This window comes from Oncorhynchus keta, chromosome 31, assembly GCF_023373465.1.
Source record: "Oncorhynchus keta strain PuntledgeMale-10-30-2019 chromosome 31, Oket_V2, whole genome shotgun sequence".
In the NCBI taxonomy this organism is placed as follows: Eukaryota; Metazoa; Chordata; class Actinopteri; order Salmoniformes; family Salmonidae; genus Oncorhynchus; species Oncorhynchus keta.
In genome coordinates, this window is record NC_068451.1 from 3557648 (window position 1) to 3576317 (window position 18670).

General features: G+C 43.6%; 1 protein-coding gene across 1 annotated transcript in view; it reads left to right on the top strand.

Annotated features, from left to right (window-relative positions):
* The window catches only part of LOC118364221 (plectin-like), a 140830-nt gene that overhangs the window by 84714 nt on the left and 37446 nt on the right, over window positions 1–18670 (top strand). The window contains exons 33-35 of the mRNA XM_052489079.1: window positions 2533–2591; window positions 6775–6886; window positions 9515–9636. Of these exons, the coding sequence (XP_052345039.1) occupies window positions 2533–2591; window positions 6775–6886; window positions 9515–9636 (293 nt within the window). The remainder of the gene's footprint in view (window positions 1–2532; window positions 2592–6774; window positions 6887–9514; window positions 9637–18670) is intronic.

Genomic DNA, 18670 nt, shown 5'->3' on the forward strand with positions numbered 1-18670 from the left:
ATACCATTCGCAACCAAAGCTCACGCTGTTATTATCTGAACCATTCTGACATCGGACCGTCGTCCTCACAGCCTCGGAACAGGAGGTTACATTGTCGTCAAGGCTTTATATAGGAAGGGAGAGGAGGGCGTGTTTTTATTTATTTATTTTTCATTTGACCTTTATTTAACTAGGTAGGCTAGTTGAGAACAAGTTCTCATTTACAACTGCGACCTGGCCAAGATAAAGCATAGCAGTGTGAACAGACAACAACACAGAGTTACACATGGAGTAAACAATAAACAAGTCAATAACACAGTAGGAAAAAAAGTCTATATACATTGTGTGCAAAAGGCACGAGGAGGTAGGCGAATAATGACAATTTAGCAGATTAACACTGGAGTGATACATGATGGTCATGGTCATGTGCAGGTAGAGATACTGGTGTGCAAAAGAGCAGAAAAGTACATAAATAAAAAGAGTATGGGGATGAGGTAGGTAAATTGGGTGGGCTATTTACCGATGGACTATGCACAGCTGCAGTGATCGGTTAGCTGCTCAAATAGCAAATGTTTAAAGTTGGTGAGGGAGATAAAAGTCTCCGACTTCAGCGATTTTTGCAATTCGTTCCAGTCACAGGAGGCAGAGAACTGGAAGGAAAGGCGGCCAAATGAGGTGTTGGCTTTAGGGATGATCAGTGAGATACACCTGCTGGAGCGCGTGCTACGGGTGGGTGTTGCCATCGTGACCAGTGAACTGAGATAAGGCGGAGCTTTAATAAGCATGGACTTGTAGATGACCTGGAGCCAGTGGGTCTGGCGACGAATATGTAGCGAGGGCCAGCCGACTAGAGCATACAGGTCGCAGTGGTGGGTGGTATAAGGTGCTTTAGTAACAAAACGGATGGCACTGTGATAAACTGCATCCAGTTTGCTGAGTAGAGTATTGGAAGCTATTTTGTAGATGACATCGCCGAAGTCGAGGATCGGTAGGATAGTCAGTTTTACTAGGGTAAGTTTGGCGGTGTGAGTGAAGGAGGCTTTGTTGCGAAATAGAAAGCCGACTCTAGATTTGATTTTAGATTGGAGATGTTTGATATGAGTCTGAAAGGAGAGTTTACAGTCTAGCCAGACACCTAGGTACTTATAGATGTCCACATATTCTATGTCGTAACCATCCAGGGTGCTGATGCTAGTCAGGCGTGCGGGTGCAGGCAGCGATCGGTTGAAAAGCATGCATTTGGTTTTACTAGCGTTTAAGAGCAGTTGGAGGCCACGGAAGGAGTGTTGTATGGCATTGAAGCTCGTTTGGAGGTTTGTTAACACAGTGTCCAAAGAAGGGCCAGAAGTATACAGAATGGTGTCGTCTGCGTAGAGGTGGATCAGGGAATCGCCTGCAGCAAGAGCAACATCATTGATATATACAGAGAAAAGAGTTGGCCCGAGAATTGAACCCTGTGGCTCCCCCATAGAGACTGCCAGAGGAACATGCCCTCCGATGTGACACACTAAATTCTGTCTGCAAAGTAGTTGGTTAACCAGGCAAGGCAGTCGTTTGAAAAGTTGTATAGCCCATGTCCCTTCACAGGGGCGGGCAACTGATTGAGCAGAGCCCTATCTTATGAAAACCCAAATATCACATTTTAGAAGCTAAAATCACATTTCATACCATCATGAATAATTTCATATTCAAAAATTTAAATTGAACAACAATTCTATGTGAATCCGATAACTCTGATGTGTAGACTTTCCACTGTAGAGTTTATGTCATCTTATCATTGATGAGAATGTCTCAGATGACAACCGAACTGACATCATATTCATTAAGTACCACCGTATATGTTCAATTGTTCGGATTACCAGAATATAGTTAATTTCCCCCCACCTTCTGATGTTCCCAGAATCTCTATGTTAACCAAGGGTTTTGCAAATGTAACATCAGTAGGGTAGAGAGAGGAAAAAGGGGGGTAAGAGGTATTTATGACTGTCATAAACCTACCCCCAGGCCAATGTCATGACAATACATGTTCTGTCTGCGACTTGGAGAACGTTATTATTAGAGACTTAGATATACAGTGTATGTGTGTCTGTGTGTTGTGAATGGGCAGGTGTGGAAGTAGTGCTCTATCGGCCTATCTGTATGTCTGTGTGTGTTTTTCTATGCCAATGTTAGTCTTTGATATTGATGGAAGATCCAGCCAATATGAGAGATGGGCCGTCTACCTGCCAGAATACCTCTCATGACTGCCTTGACTACCCTTCACTGACCCTGTCCCTCCCAACCCTCCCAGAGAGGGGTGACGAGGAGGTAAGACATCAGAGAATGGGGTTGAGGCAATGCTTTGGGAAGACAATGCTATAACAGACTTACCAGTAGGGGGCAGTACAATTATATTCCTAAATTTGAACTTTGGTAGTACTATACTAATGTGTCGATGAGGACAAACTCAGTGTCCTGATTACTACCAATTCATGGTATTATACTGTATATTGAGTGAAAGCAAACACAAATGAATCATCTCTAATGTATTCTTATTTTTGTTTTCTGTTTCAGGAAGAAAGGGGGAGTGTGTACGGATTGGCAACACTCACATCCAAGGAACAGAGCTCTGGGTATGGGTAAATGCAAACACAAAGTCGCCATGGCTCAATTCAACACATAACCATCACAACTTTAACATTTCAACAATTCACATAATTGGTCAATTTTCCTTTTTGTTTGCATTTCAAGATCATAACATGTGTAATTAAATACAAATTCAATGTGTTAGACGTTGTTGCACTGGGCTCCATGCCCATCACCCACCATCAGTCAGGTCAAACTGAACAAATGGCTGGTGATGATGACAGTTGGTCGATTGTCACAGTTTGGTGGACCAGCGTGCCTGGGTCTAAAGTCATTGACCTGGATGGTCAAACAGAACAAAGACAACAACAAAAAGGAACTGTTAAACACACAGTGTAAAAGGTCCAGTTACAAACATTGGGTAATTGGTATGGTTACTAGTTGTTTCAGTAAACAAGGATTTTAATGAAAGAAAGAAAAACTGTCAATGGTGAAATGAAAGGTGTCTCCTCGTCCCACACAGGTGCGGCGACTACAACCGCTTGACGGGAGTGCACTTGAAAATATGTAGAAACTGATTTTTATCAGAACCGCGCAATGTCGTTTACAGACATTTGTTAGTGAGCATTTCTCATTTGCCAAGATAATCCATCCACCTGACAAGTGTGGCATAACAACATGATCATTACACAGGTGCACCTTGCACTGGGGACAATAAAAGGCCACTCTAATGAAGCCCTTTAATGGGGAAAATCTCATTCTGATTGGCTGGGCCTGGCTTGCCAGTGGGTGGGTCTGGCTCTCAAGAGAGTGGGCCTATGCCCACTCATGGCTGTGCTCCTGCCCAGTCATGTGAAATCCATAAATTAGAGCCTAATGAATTTATTTAAATGGACTGATTTACTTCTATGAACTGTAGCTGTAAAATATTTGAAATTGTTGCATGTTGCATTTATTGTTGTTCAGTATACAAAAAGTGCTGATCAAGCCAAACCTTGACCCAGAAAATATAAAAAACTATCGGCCTGTATCGAATCTTCCATTCCTCTCAAAGATTTTAGAGAAGGCTGTTGCGCAGCAACTCACTGCCTTCCTGAAGACAAACAATGTATACGAAATGCTTCAGTCTGGTTTTAGACCCCATCATAGCACTGAGACGGCACTTGTGAAGGTGGTAAATGACATTTTAATGGCATCGGACCGAGGCTCTGCATCTGTCCTCGTGCTCCTAGACCTTAGTGCTGCTTTTGATACCATCGATCACCACATTCTTTTGGAGAGATTGGAAACCCAAATTGGTCTACACGGACATGTTCTGGCCTGGTTTAGGTCTTATCTGTCGGAAAGATATCAGTTTGTCTCTGTGAATGGTTTGTCCTCTGACAAATCAACTGTAAATTTCGGTGTTCCTCAAGGTTCTGTTTTAGGACCACTATTGTTTTCACTATATATTTTACCTCTTGGGGATGTTATTCGAAAACATAATGTAAACTTTCACTGCTATGCAGATGACACACAGCTGTACATTTCAATGAAACATGGTGAAGCCCCAAAATTGCCCTCGCTAGAAGCATGTGTTTCAGACATAAGGAAGTGGATGGCTGCAAACTTTCTACTATTAAACTCGGACAAAACAGAGATGCTTGTTCTAGGTCCCAAGAAACAAAGAGATCTTCTGTTGAATCTGACAATTAATCTTAATGGTTGTACAGTCGTCTCAAATAAAACTGTGAAGGACCTCGGCGTTACTCTGGACCCTGATCTCTCTTTTGAAGAACATATCAAGACCATTTCGAGGACAGCTTTTTCCATCTACGTAACATTGCAAAAATCAGAAACTTTCTGTCCAAAAATGATGCAGAAAAATTAATCCATGCTTTTCTCACTTCTAGGTTAGACTACTGCAATGCTCTATTTTCCGGCTACCCGGATAAAGCACTAAATAAACTTCAGTTAGTGCTAAATACGGCTGCTAGAATCCTGACTAGAACCAAAAAATTTGATCATATTACTCCAGTGCTAGCCTCTCTACACTGGCTTCCTGTCAAAGCAAGGGCTGATTTCAAGGTTTTACTGCTAACCTACAAAGCATTACATGGGCTTGCTCCTACCTACCTCTCTGATTTGGTCCTGCCGTACATACCTACACGTACGCTACGGTCACAAGACGCAGGCCTCCTAATTGTCCCTAGAATTTCTAAGCAAACAGCTGGAGGCAGGGCTTTCTCCTATAGAGCTCCATTTTTATGGAACGGTCTGCCTACCCATGTCAGAGACGCAAACTCGGTCTCAACCTTTAAGTCTTTACTGAAGACTCATCTCTTCAGTGGGTCATATGATTGAGTGTAGTCTGGCCCAGGAGTGGGAAGGTGAACGGAAAGGCTCTGGAGCAACGAACCGCCCTTGCTGTCTCTGCCTGGCCGGTTCCCCTCTTTCCACTGGGATTCTCTGCCTCTAACCCTGTTACGGGGCTGAGTCACTGGCTTGCTGGGGCTCTCTCGTGCTGTCCCTGGGGGGTGCATCACCTGGGTGGGTTGATTCACTGTTGTGGTCGGCCTGTCTGGGTTGGCGCCCCCTTGGGTTGTACCGTGGCGGAGATCTTTGTGGGCTATACTCGGCCTTGTCTCAGGATGGTAAGTTGGTGGTTGAAGATATCCCTCTAGTGGTGTGGGGGCTGTGCTTTGGCAAAGTGGGTGGGGTTATATCCTTCCTGTTTGGCCCTGTCCGGGGGTGTCCTCGGATGGGGCCACAGTGTCTCCTGACCCCTCCTGTCTCAGCCTCCAGTATTTATGCTGCAGTAGTTTATGTGTCGGGGGGCTAGGGTCAGTTTGTTATATCTGGAGTACTTCTCCTGTCCTATTCGGTGTCCTGTGTGAATCTAAGTGTGCGTTCTCTAATTCTCTCCTTCTCTCTTTCTTTCTCTCTCTCGGAGGACCTGAGCCCTAGGACCATGCCCCAGGACTACCTGACATGATGACTCCTTGCTGTCCCCAGTCCACCTGGCCATGCTGCTGCTCCAGTTTCAACTGTTCTGCCTTACTATTATTCAACCATGCTGGTCATTTATGAACATTTCAACATCTTGGCCACGTTCTGTTATAATCTCCACCCGGCACAGCCAGAAGACGACTGGCCACCCCACATATGCTCTCTCTAATTCTCTCTTTCTTTCTCTCTCTCGGAGGACCTGAGCCCTAGGACCGTGCCCCAGGACTACCTGACATGATGGCTCCTTGCTGTCCCCAGTCCACCTGACTGTGCTGCTGCTCCAGTTTCAACTGTTCTGCCTTATTATTATTCCACCATGCTGGTCATTTATGAACATTTGAACATCTTGGTCATGTTCTGTTATAATCTCTACCCGGCACAGCCAGAAGAGGACTGGCCACCCCACATAGCCCGGTTCCTCTCTAGGTTTCTTCCTAGGTTTTGGCCTTTCTAGGGAGTTTTTCCTAGCCACCGTGCTTTTACACCTGCATTGTTTGCTGTTTGGGGTTTTAGGCTGGGTTTCTGTACAGCACTTTGAGATATCAGCTGATGTACGAAGGGCTATATAAATAAATTTGATTTGATTTGATTTTATTTTATTTTTAAACGGCGCACAAGATATGCATGGAAATACCCTCAAATTGAAGCTGACCGTCTGCACTTTAACCTCATAGTCTTTGATTCATTTCAAATCCAAACTTTTGAAGTATAGAGCCCAAAATAGAAAAAATGCTTCACTGTCCCAATATTTATGTATAATGACACTTTAAATTACAGTATTTATCCAGGTTATTATTCATGATAAATAGTAATTTGCTGAAAATAAAAAAATTATGATAAATTCTATTATAAACTGGGTGGTTCGAGCCCTGCATGCTGATTGGCTGACAGCCGTGGTATATCACGAGTATGACAAAACATTTATTTTTACTGCTCTAATGATGTTGGTAACCAATTTATAACAGCAATAATGCACCTCGGGGGTTTGTGGTGTATGGCCAATATACCACGGCTAAGGGAGAACAGCACTTACCAGTGTTATATTGGCCATATACTACACCCCCTCGTGCCTTATTGCTTAAATACAAACTCCCCTTTCAGTGTAGCTGGAAAAGCAGTTTACAATACTCTAGGTATTTGAAGTTACTGCAGGTATCTGATTAGGCAGGTATTGATATATATATATTAATATGAGATTAATAGTGACATAGACACAAGCTGTGTGGGCTTATGTGCTTCCAGGAGGGAGTCAGAGGAGTGGAGCCAATGGCAGGGGGAGTTCAGAGGTCAAATCCGAGCCCTGCGACACTGGCTGAAGAGCATGGAGATGAGGCTACCTCCTCTGGACCATATGGTCAGTTGGGTTGTTGAGTTGTTCGGTTCCTTACCTTTCCCTCTTTCACTTATTTAACTCACAGCTTGAATGTCATTTGTTTTCTATTTATTTCTAAGAGATTTTATGTCAACATTACTAACATCAGTCTTTCCCCGCTGTAGAATGATTCTCAGAGGTTTAGTGCACATTACGCACTTAGCAGTAGAATACACAGGGTCTTGGCATATTTAGTAAAGCAACATCCTTGTGGTGGATTCTGCTGCAAGAGGCTCTCAACCTATTGCCATCATCAATGGATATCCACGGAACCATTAAAGACGGACATCGTCCTCCATCCTCTGTTGCTGTGCATCCAATTACAGAGAGTAAAAGACACTGGTGGAGAGGGGGCTGGATATTAAGTCAAGGAGAAGAATGAGTGAACAATGTTGATATATTATCCATTCACAGGATGCTCGAGGACTGGACAATACCCATTCCCCATGATGCAACTTGTTGGTCTAACAGTAATTGTGTGGGCTGGGAGAAATCCAAAGAAGATTTCAAACAAAAACAGTGATTTGAGGCTGGCCCCTATTGTGTAATCTACTGTCCCCATGGCGCTGAGCTGAGCATCACTATCGAATAATATGCCCTAAGCCCCAGAGAAAGAAATGCTTTCTCACCCAGGGTGCTGGCATGATACCACTAAACAGAGAGCGAGAGAAAAACTGTACAAACAACAGAGCAAGAGTCAGGAGGGAGATACACATTACACATACAGGCGTATGACTTCAGACAGAAGGGAAAAAGAGCAAGGGAATCAGTGAGAGAGAAGAATTTAGAGCCAGACGGACTCAAGCGGAGTTCGAGGTGGTGGTCTTAGCTCCTCCATATCCTGCAGAGAGTTTCCTTTGGGGAGAGGGGCAGGCAGGCTAGCTCTTTTGTACTCTGCTAGGACAGGGAGGCTGGAGAGCCGCTCAGCAGTGGAGGCCCACTGTACACATGAGCGAACACCCTGAAAGGACATTAGACTCAGATGGGAGGATGAGGACAGAGAAAAAAACCCACAAAAAAACAGGATCTTACAGACAGAATACTGTGGTCTGGCCATAAAGGCATTTGTTGTGTATACCCCAGACATTAGTCTTTTTTATCTGTTAGTAGCGCATAATGAGATTTAAGTGTTGCACAGTAATTAGTGCGTCTTGAAGGGTGATATTTTATATCACAAACATTAACAGGGTTCTTTTAGACTGAGGATAATGAACAAGGGCCTCAACTCCGATAATTAGCCTAATCCACAGATTTAAAGCGGACGAGCATGAAACATTGATATGACCAGACTGAAGAGCACACCAAGACTCTTTACAACACAAACACTGATTGAATCAATCGCCATACTGTGTTTTTCAGCATCATGTTGTTACTCTCTGCATTATTCAGCCCTTTTGTCATCTTTGTGTTTATTTTGTGTATTTTTGTGGTTGTGAGTACTGCGTTACCTCACAGTGAAGGAGGACCTTATTGTGATTGATAGGTTTTGGTTGATTTAGTGTTACTAAAAGCTCCATTGTCCTAATTGTTTGTTTGATTGATTGATGAATTGATTATAACGCTAAATGGCGTAACAACTTGACCTTTGTGTAGTCTTAACATTCTGTATACTCCCCTTGTCCTAAGGGTAAAAAATGACCCGCCTTCACTAAACCCCTAAAATAAAGCATCTTAATTGAATTTTAAACCCAAAATCTATTTTGCATGAAGAAACAACCTGTTATTCATCACAAACATTTTGAATATCTGGGTTTTCCCTCTTCTCAGTGTAGAAAGACTGCATTTAATCAGTGGACACCACTCATTTTTATTACAACACACCTGTCATAATTGTTTACTAAAGTAGAGGTTTATTATTATTATTATTATTGCTAAAGGTACTGCATAGGTGTAAACATCCATTTTTTAGCAAGAGATTGCACTTGTATAGCCTAAGAGTCGCAGAAATGCGCAGAAAGTAGTTTTGAATGCATTTTATTGAGATAAGGTTACCTCCTCTGGACCGTATTTTGGCAACAAAGTGATATATTCTTATATACTGTCAACTGCAAAGTACTAGTATTTTTTCACTTGTTTAACCATTGTATAAACAACAACAATAAATAAGAATAAAATAAGATAATAGATACAAAACAAAAAACGTGAAGAACATAAATCAATCAACTCTAATTAGCACATGTAGGACAGTATTCATCTATGTGTGCATGGACTTTGCAGATGTATTTCTCACATATTCAGCACATAATATTTGTTTTACAGCCCTTCTTTGGGGGGCAGAATTGGCATCTCCTCCTCTTGCCTGTCCCAGCTGCAGCCTCAGGTGGATCAGGACAAGATTCAGCCCCCTGAACAGCTTTCACAAGTGCTGCAGAGACTGCTGTACAGGGGAGGCACTCCCTTCTTTGAATGTGTGGGGTTACAAGTGCCTTTCTCAGCTGCTCTAGGAACACCCTCCTCTTGTTCCACTTATCAGGCATCCAGGTAGGGTTGATCTTGTTCTGTATCACAAAAGACATTGTATGAGGACACATCAATGATGTTATGGATGATGACCAGGGGCCAGCGGGCAGTCATCCTCCTGCAGCTGTAAATTCCAATCACCTTGTCCAGGTTGTCCACATCTCCTTTGTGGTGGCCAGGATGATGCCTGGCTTCCTATCCTCACGATCACTGATCTCAGCTGTTTTGTGCAGTGTGCTCAGGAGGATCACATTTTTGTTCCTCTTTGGGAGGTAAGAAACTAGAGTGGTGGTGGGGGTGAAGGCAAACTTTGATGAGAAGGCCTCTCTCCCCCTTGTTGCAAGGAGTGCAGGGGGGAGCTCAGGCTTGTTCTTTCATACTGTGCCAACCATGGGGATCTTTCTCTTCAGGAGCTGCTGGCTGAGTTCAATTAGTAGCACACATCATCTCAATTTGTCATTGTGTGTGTGTGTGTGTGTGTGCGTGCGTGCGTGCGTGCGTGTGTCTTTGTGGTGTGTAAATTATTTTACACACCACAAAAATAACCCTAAGACTATCTTTGTACCCTGGTGGTGCGCAGCTTTCATGGAAATATGAACAAAGACGATGTTTCACTTTTTCTAATGTTGGGGTCACTCTAGGAAAGTCAGCACATTTTAAGTTGGAAAAATATAACTTAGGGGGTTTCCTCTGCTGTTATATATTGTGGCAGGTCATTTTTGACCCTTAAGACAACACAACGGTTAATTATTTAATCTTATAATCAGGGCTCATGACCTTCGGGTGAACTTATCCATCAAGCCAAAGCCAATAGTTTTTCTCTAATATTAAATTGCACATTTTTTTTTTGCATTATGATGCCATCATCACTCTTTGTTAAGTGTGTGACTCAAAAATGTGTGTATGACACATGCATGACTCAACTCAACTTTTTATGAGCTATAAGGTTGACCTCGATGTTCAGTGGTGAACTGAGGGTCTGGGGGCTCCTGTGCCTCTCCCAGTGCGCACGGGTTAAATGCAGGTAGTCTTTAATCAGCACTGTGCCTTTATCACAGTGCACCCCTCCACAAGCCTTTGTCATGTTAATGCTGCTAGTCTGCACCACTGCTGCTTTCAGTCTGGTCTGTGGGGACTCGTTAGTTAGCTAGGCTAACTGCAATGAATGAGACACAACACAACTTCCCCCAACATGCCAACAATACACAGGAGAGAGACACACCTGCTCCTTAGCACAGGTCATGCTCTGACCCTGGGACATGTTCTTTAGAATATACTGTAGCCAAATGTTTTGCAATGGGAAACAAACGTTTGACTTTTAAACGACAATATCAGATAGTACTTCACTGTTTCACTCCGCTTCGGGACATTTCTTCTGTTCTGTGACTTACCTTGTTTCTCCATACAAACGAACAGCTCCCATAAACCAAGTTAAGGTGATTCATAAACAGCTGTGAAGCAGAAATTTGATGTTTAAAAAAAAAAGTAGGCCTCGAGGTTTACGTTGCGAAAATGACTTGAAATGTTTGCATTGTGTAAGAAGTGCTGTATTGCGTCACTCAAAAGTCAGAAAAGCAATCTCTCCATTCAGAGAAACAAAATAAGGCCAAAAGTTCCTCTCTTCTTTGTCGTGTCCCCCCACTAATGAGGAACTGCTGGATAAAGGGTGTTTGTGTCCCTCTGTCTCTAAAGGTCTCTAATTTCCCTGGGTCCACTGCAATTCTGCATCTCAAATAAGCCCTGCACACATAACCTGCAAACAGACCAGGAAGAGGGATGAGAGAGCGCAGTCTATTCTCCTCTCCTCTGTCTTGATGGCAGTGGGCAAACAGTAGTCCCTCTCTGATGAAGGCAGATAATGACTTGGAAAGATTTGTTTGTGTTGATTGCTGTGAATCACCAAGTGGTACCGATAGGGAGGGAGGAAGGGATTGTGTGTGTGCATGTGTGTGTATGTATGTGAGTGTGCGTGCGTGCGTGTGTTCATAATTTTTGGAATTGTGATTATCCACTTCTTTATGGTCCCGGGATTGTTTGTGTTTTTGTGATTCTTTAGCATTTGTTGTGATCAACATTTGCATAGGAATACTAATGTTATTGACAATGTAGCCGCTTCTTTTATGTTCTGACTCTTAAAAATCTAAACTTCCGGCAGGTAGCCTAGTGGTTAGAGTGTTGGGCCAGTAACCGAAAGGTTGCTAGATCAAATCCCCGAGCTGACAAGGTACAAATATGCTGTTCTGCCCCTGAACAAGGCAGTTAACCCACTGTTCCTAGGCCGGCATTGTAAATAAGAATTTGTTCTTTACTGACTAGCCTAGTTAAATAAAACATTACATTCCTGTGAACAGACCAATCACATATGGGGGTTGGGTTGTTGAATACCCTCCACCCTCCATCCTGTAACTAAGATTTCCAGTATCCAGGCCCCCCCGGGAAGCCCCTAACTCCTTTTTACCCAAACCCACACATTTCTGGGAAGCAATCCCTTTAGTGATAAATAACTGTGTGTGTGCGTGTGTGTGCGTGTGTGTGTGTGCGTGCTGGCATGCGAGTATGTGTGTGTATAATGGTGTTGAATGGTGCTTTAGTTTTGACCCATAAAAGGGACCCCTTTTTCATTTCCTCGTGAAGAGGGCTCCCTATGTGAGGGGTGTGCATGGCTGCAGAAGTGCTAATTGCCACATAGGCTAGTAGAGCCATAGAGGAGCCACTGAGGTCTTATTTAATTGTAAGGCAGAGAAGAGAGGGAAGAGAAGGAAGATTGTGGAGGAGAAGAGGGGACATGCCATGCAGCCAGCAGGATTCATCTACTTTAGTGCTGTCATGTCTCCTGACACATGGGGTCTGTGACCAAATTTGGCTCCATTTGCAACCCATTTGGAATTGTGTACTTTTAGACCTGAATATCCCATCTCCCCATAGCAGAACCTACACTCTCCAGTCTTACTCCCCAGTCTTAGATGGGAGGTTAATGGTAGAGAAACTGAGACATGATCAACTGCCTGGCTGCCTAGCCTGTTAATAGTGTGTTGCTTCATAGCCCCATTGACAACCAGTGTGCCAGTGGTTCTTCAACTACACCAGCCAGTCTTTTGGAACAGGGGGGGGGTACGTGTGGTTGAGGCCATGGTGTGAAATGGAAAGGGACAGCGGGTTTGGCGAAACGATTCAATTATTTCTAAGACGATTTGGAGCTAGCTGAAAACCAGGATCAGGTGTTGTGGGTTTAGAACAGTGGCACTGGTATACCGGGGTATCACCCATGCCAGACCCACTCAGGGAGAAGGAGGGCCCGGCTCACTTGCTCTTTGTTAAACAGCTAAAGACACTGCTGCTCTCTTATGGGACCAACCAAACCCTTATTTGGTGTATTGCTACTACTTTGAAAGCTTGATATTGTCTGGCTACAGTACCAATCTCTCTGTCAGTTGCAGATGTCTGTGCATTTCTGTCATTGCCTGCCGGTTCAGATCTTTGGGACAGAGAAGCTAAAGTATGGGAGGTCCTAATATGTGAGACGAGTATAATTTCGGACAGACAGGGATGGAGTAGTCACAGGGTTAAATAACTTGACCCCATGGGAGTGACGCTATTGAATTGACTTTTCCTTCGCAGCCAGGGCATTTTCAGTCTCCTTTGTGATTCATGTTATCACCTCTTTCCCAGTTACTCCTTGTCCCTCGCTGTTTTCAAAGTGTTCAAGTAACACTGTCATAAACAAACATTCACTCCTGGGAAAATAAGCCTAAGCAAGGTTAAATCGTGCATGAAGACATGCAATATCGGTATGACAATATCTTGGCATCAGTGTAAAACATGTTACGTTTACACGACAGAAAGATGGTGCGTCGGTAATCAGCTAATCTTGGCACAGTGAAACGGAAGGGACGTGATTTCGTGTCCCCTTCTGTCTTTGCACAGAAACAGTCAATATTTCGCTCCCTATTCCATCTGCCATGCATTTTCTCCACTGACTAATCATTCCAGACATTGGCTCCATTGAAAGACTGTGTAGATTATGGAAGAGGGAGACCGAGAGTGTGTGAGAGAGTGAGAATATTGGAGGAGGGAGAGAGAAAGATAAGGAGACAGACAGACAGACAGACAGACAGACAGACAGACAGACAGACAGACAGACAGACAGACAGACAGACAGAGATGTTAAATTAGGTTGTTCAGGGCTTCAGGGAATAAACACCTCTTTGAAGGGGGTGACCTAAAACGCACCTGTCCTCCAGGGCTTCCAGTGCACCTGCTGCCCTGCACCTGTCCACTTACTCACAGCTAGTAATAATCCCAGCTCTGATCCCGGGGAGAGATCACTACACACATCATCTCCAGGTGATCACATGAATGTGTGATTAGCTGGTTTCATTCAACTGGGGTGTTGGTTTCCCTAGTCTTAGTCTCCATGTAATAGGTAGGATAGGAAATAAAGCAATTAGGTTATATAGTGTTAATGTAAAAAGACAAATCACATGTAGATGCTATTGTATATTTGAGATGTAGTTAGATGCCAATGTAGTTTGATAAATGACATCCACAGGGTTCCATCATTGCTTTCCCAGGAGTCAGAGAGGTCTATTTTGCCCACATCCAATGTTCTCAGTTTCGTCTTCATTTACGCTTTTTGATTTATCATTGGAGTTGTAAGGGTCTGGAAGTGATTTGAAAAAAGTAAATCAGAGATGTTTTACAGTAATTAGTTGTCTTTGTTTCTGCTGTGGAGGCTGCTGCACTGACTCTGAATGGAGATGGGGGTTGGGTGTGGGTGGGTGAAGGTCCCTCCTTTTGTGGCCTTTGCGATGCTCGCCCCTGCCGGCGCTGTGTGAGCTAGAGACAGAGAGAAGGGACTGGAGGCAGCTGGAGGCATGTGAATGTTTCGAGGAGGGCGGCCCGGGGCTCTTTAGAAAGCTTTTTTCTCACTCTCTCTCTTTTCACCAGAAGCAGCATGGAGTTTCAGAGCCAAAATAAAACCTTCTAGGGGAGGGGCTATCAAAGGGGGGGGGATTGAGGGAGGGAAAGCGAATGGAGAAAGGTAAAGGGAAGCACTTCGCTGTCTAACTGTCTGGTACAGGAGCACAAGCGGTGTGGATTGTGCCACTGGTCTACGGTCATATGGAGCTACCAGAGTGTGACCTCAATGTGAGAACTATTCCTGGCTGGGAAATGAGGGAGTCTAGTTGAGCCGTTTGGTACTACATTGTCTTGATCCGGGTGCACCGTCGTCCTATTGGTGGTGTGAACAAGGAAGGAATTCCTCTATCAGAGCTCCAACAACAAAGGAGAAAAGGAGAGGAGCGGAGCTGGTGGTGAGGGGAGGAGGGTGGTGCTGTGAGAGGGGAGAGGAGGACATTGTTTGCCTGTGGCTGTGGGCAACGGGAAAGCATGGCTTATCAGGCCTTGTGTGTTTTTGTTTAGAAAGTGTGTTTTGATATGCGGATGTCTGAGTGAGTTGTGAGTGTATGTGTGTGAGAGAATATGCATGTGTGTGAGGAGACTTCTTGGGAGGGGAGGGAGGCCATTTAAAGGATGCTCTAACAAGGCAGGATTTTTTTTCTCTCTCCTTTTTGAATGGTGACTGAGGACTAGCTGAATTCCTTTGCTCTAGCCGTTGTGCTCGTCTCTGCTCCAGGGTAAGTGTGCGTCACCTAAATCTCAAACCGCCAAAACTGCCACCAGGCCTGGATTGGCTTATAGGAAAAGTTCAGTAGGAGTTTACTCATCTGTGATTGCAGCTCGGGAAGCGCTTGCGATGATGCAAAGGGGCTATGGCCATTGGTTCACTGGTCCACATTCGCTCAAAGGGACAGTTCCGAGTCTGAACAGTGAATGTGAACCTAGAAGTATGTTTTTATTTTTTACTCCCCACGTAGGAAATATGTATTTTTGATTGTTTGATACAGTTGTAAGTATAATGTCTTCACGATAATGGTAATGTGCAGTAATAATGTGCCAAATAGAATGTTCTAATTTACAGATTTGATTCAGGAAGAAAGTAGTGAGTTTGATATGTGAAATTTGGGAAAATTGTATGTACCATTGTTACCTTTAGTCGGGATCAGAATGATAAAAAATAGTATTGCGGTGTTAGAGGCAGCATGTGCTGTTTTAAATGCAATTCACCAAAATATCAAACAATTTCACCATTGGATGCAACCATCACATAAGTGTCTTACCATAGCCAATTTGCATTATGGCTTTCATTTATTCGAGATGTAATGTTATTTCCTAGATGCAATGTGAGGTGTTTAAATCAACCAAACAGTTTGACACAATCGTTTGTGGCACGCTTTGTTCTGTTTTAGTCATGAACGGATAACCTTTTTTCATATCTGTCTCACTGGTGAATGGCACAGCTGTCAGCTTTAATTAGAAGACCTCTATCTTGATGACCACATAGAGACCCTCTGTGAATTGTGACTGGCCTATCTTTGTGGGGCTCTAAGATTGTAATTCAGGATTGTTATTCTATGATTAATGGAATCATCATTGCCCATCATTTGATCCATTTTTTGGGGGTTTGGATACACGCTGAAACAATTGTGCCAAAACACCAGACTCTCTTTTGTGTGTGAGTGTATGTTGGTGTAGGTGTGGGATGGGACTGTGCTCCTCGCAGACACTCGCCGAAACAGAAACGCACACACATCCAAACTGTCTCGTGTCTCTATCAGTGTTACATAGATTTCAATTTGTAACGATTGAGTTCATAGTATCAGACATTTCAATGCCCTTTCAGGCCTCACTGCGTGTTTCATATATTGCAGAGTAGCCCTTTATTGTGACTAAATTGGATTCATCGGGAAATGGTCTGCAGGGATGGATCATACATCAGTCTTGAGAGCACACAAAGGGTCGAAATCGAGGGTCATTTCTAGAGGAGGTGAAGTGGTGGATTGGACCGGGTCATCTGAGATATGGGTTCGGTGAAGTGGTTGTCTGGCTTCAGCTTTAGCGCAGAACTAGCTACTGTGCACATTCGTATCATGTAGCAACATGGTCTTATTAAAATATGCCAAAACACGATAGTTGAACAATTGGTTAGCCTGTTGCAGAATGATTGCTTGGGTCGTTTGAATTCTTAGTTACATTTCTGTATGGCCTTGCAGATTATTTTAGATTTTGATGGACCTGGAGGATGGACTCTTAGAATGACCCAATTACCATACAGTGGAGTTGAAATACATAACTGTTAATTTGGTCGTTATAATAGTTAAACAAATAGCTACCTCCAACTATCTGCATTGACCCTTTTTGCACTACATTTAGACTCTTCACATACGGTGCTGCTACTGTTTATTGTCTATCCTGTTGCTTAGTCACTTTACCCCTACCTATATGTACATGTCTACCTCAATTACCTCGTACCCCTACAAATCCACTCGGTACTGGTACTTTGTGTGTATAGCAAGGTTACCGTTACTCGATATGCATTTATTCCTCGTGCTATTGTTTTCTATTTTTCTCTCTGCGTGGTTGGGAAGGGCTGTGTGGAAGTGTTTCACTGTTAGTCTACACCTGTTGTTTACTAAGCATGTGACAAAAGACTGTTAGACTTTATTTGATTAGATTGATGCGGTAATTAGCAACCTCTGTGTTTGTTTTCAGATGGCATCTCGCTGTTAATGTAGTAAGTGTGGATGACAGCAGGATGACTCACAGCATCTTCACGCTACATGCAGTATGTCTCATAGGAATAGTTTACAGGAGCACACTCATGTAGCCTGGGATCCAACCTGATATGCTCTGTTTCCAGTGTCTTCTATTTTGAAGTGAAACAGTGGGGGAAACAGGGCATATCAGTTCGAATTCCAGGCTACACATTTTTTTTATTTAACTCGGCACGTCAGTTAAGAAAACAATGGCGGCCTACCCCGGTCAAACCCTTACCCGGACGACGCTGGGCCAATTGTGCACCGCCCTATCACTCCCAATAGTAACACATTTTGCACTGAGATGCAGTGTCTTAGACTTCTGCACCATATGGGAGCACATCAGGTGCAATAGCCAGTCAGACATGGCACACCCTTTGCCTTGGTTTGTTAACCTACTGAACATGGACACAGCCGCCTGGCAGCAGATACTCTCTGGTTCTCCTCTGGGGAATATGAGGCTGTGATTAAGGCTAACAGGGTAATCATTGATCTTGAGCTGGGGCTTTGTCTGTGAGCCACTCTCCTCTCTGATTCCCCCTGGGTTCCATGCAATGGCCTACATCATCTGGGCTGCAGACATGTGCATAATACGACTGTAATTACTAAAATGCACATGGAGAGGTCTAATCAAAAATGTTCATTTCAGCGACAGCCTTATTATATAATAGAAGACAGACACATCCTGGTATTTAATGTGGACCATGGCTGTGAAACAAAATGAACTGAATAGAATTATGAATAGAATAGAATTACAGTATGACATGAAATTGCTGACAGAGACGCAATGAGGTTGTGTTCTACTACAAGCCGAACAAGCTGTTTTCTCTCCAGGAAAGAGAACAGCCGAATCTAGTCATTCAGCTAATTGTTTCGAGCTCCTAACCTGTCAATACTGAATATTCATTGTAAGCAAAAAACAAAGAGCGGATACAGCCAGCAAGACGGCACTGTAAAATCTGGCGTCTTCTGGTCCAGCGAGCCAGAAAACAGAAAACCCTCTTGGCAGGTTTTTTGGAGCGAACTTCCCCAATTTATCTGACCTGACCATCTGAGACCAGTTGCGACCAGCCATGACCTGGAATGACCTGTTGTCGATCCACAGGCACTAATCCACTCTGACCTCAGAGGAAGCAGTAACAGCAGAGTATAGCAGAGCCCCTCCCTGGTTGCCCCTGATGGGTCCACCTCAGCCCCTATAGGCCAGGATAATTACACTCTTCTATGAACCCTCTATCATTACAATGACCATACTGTGGAGAATTAACAGACAGTCTGAAACCGTCCCTAGTCATGGATAAAAACTCATGGCAGTTATGTTGGAATTAGTCAATAATAATAATAATATAATAATAATAATATAATAATAATATAATAATATATGCCATTTAGCAGACGCTTTTATCCAAAGCGACTTACAGTCATGTGTGCATACATTCTACGTATGGGTGGTCCCGGGAATCGAACCCACTACCCTGGCGTTACAAGCGCCATGCTCTACCAACTGAGCTACAGAAGGATGAACTCTTAGAAAAGGATGCATTGTAAGCCATGCAAAGAGGTTAAATACTTGAACATGTTGGCTTACAGTCCAAATTGTTGGGATGATATGATTTGTTAGTGATCAGCCACAGCAGCCATCATGCTC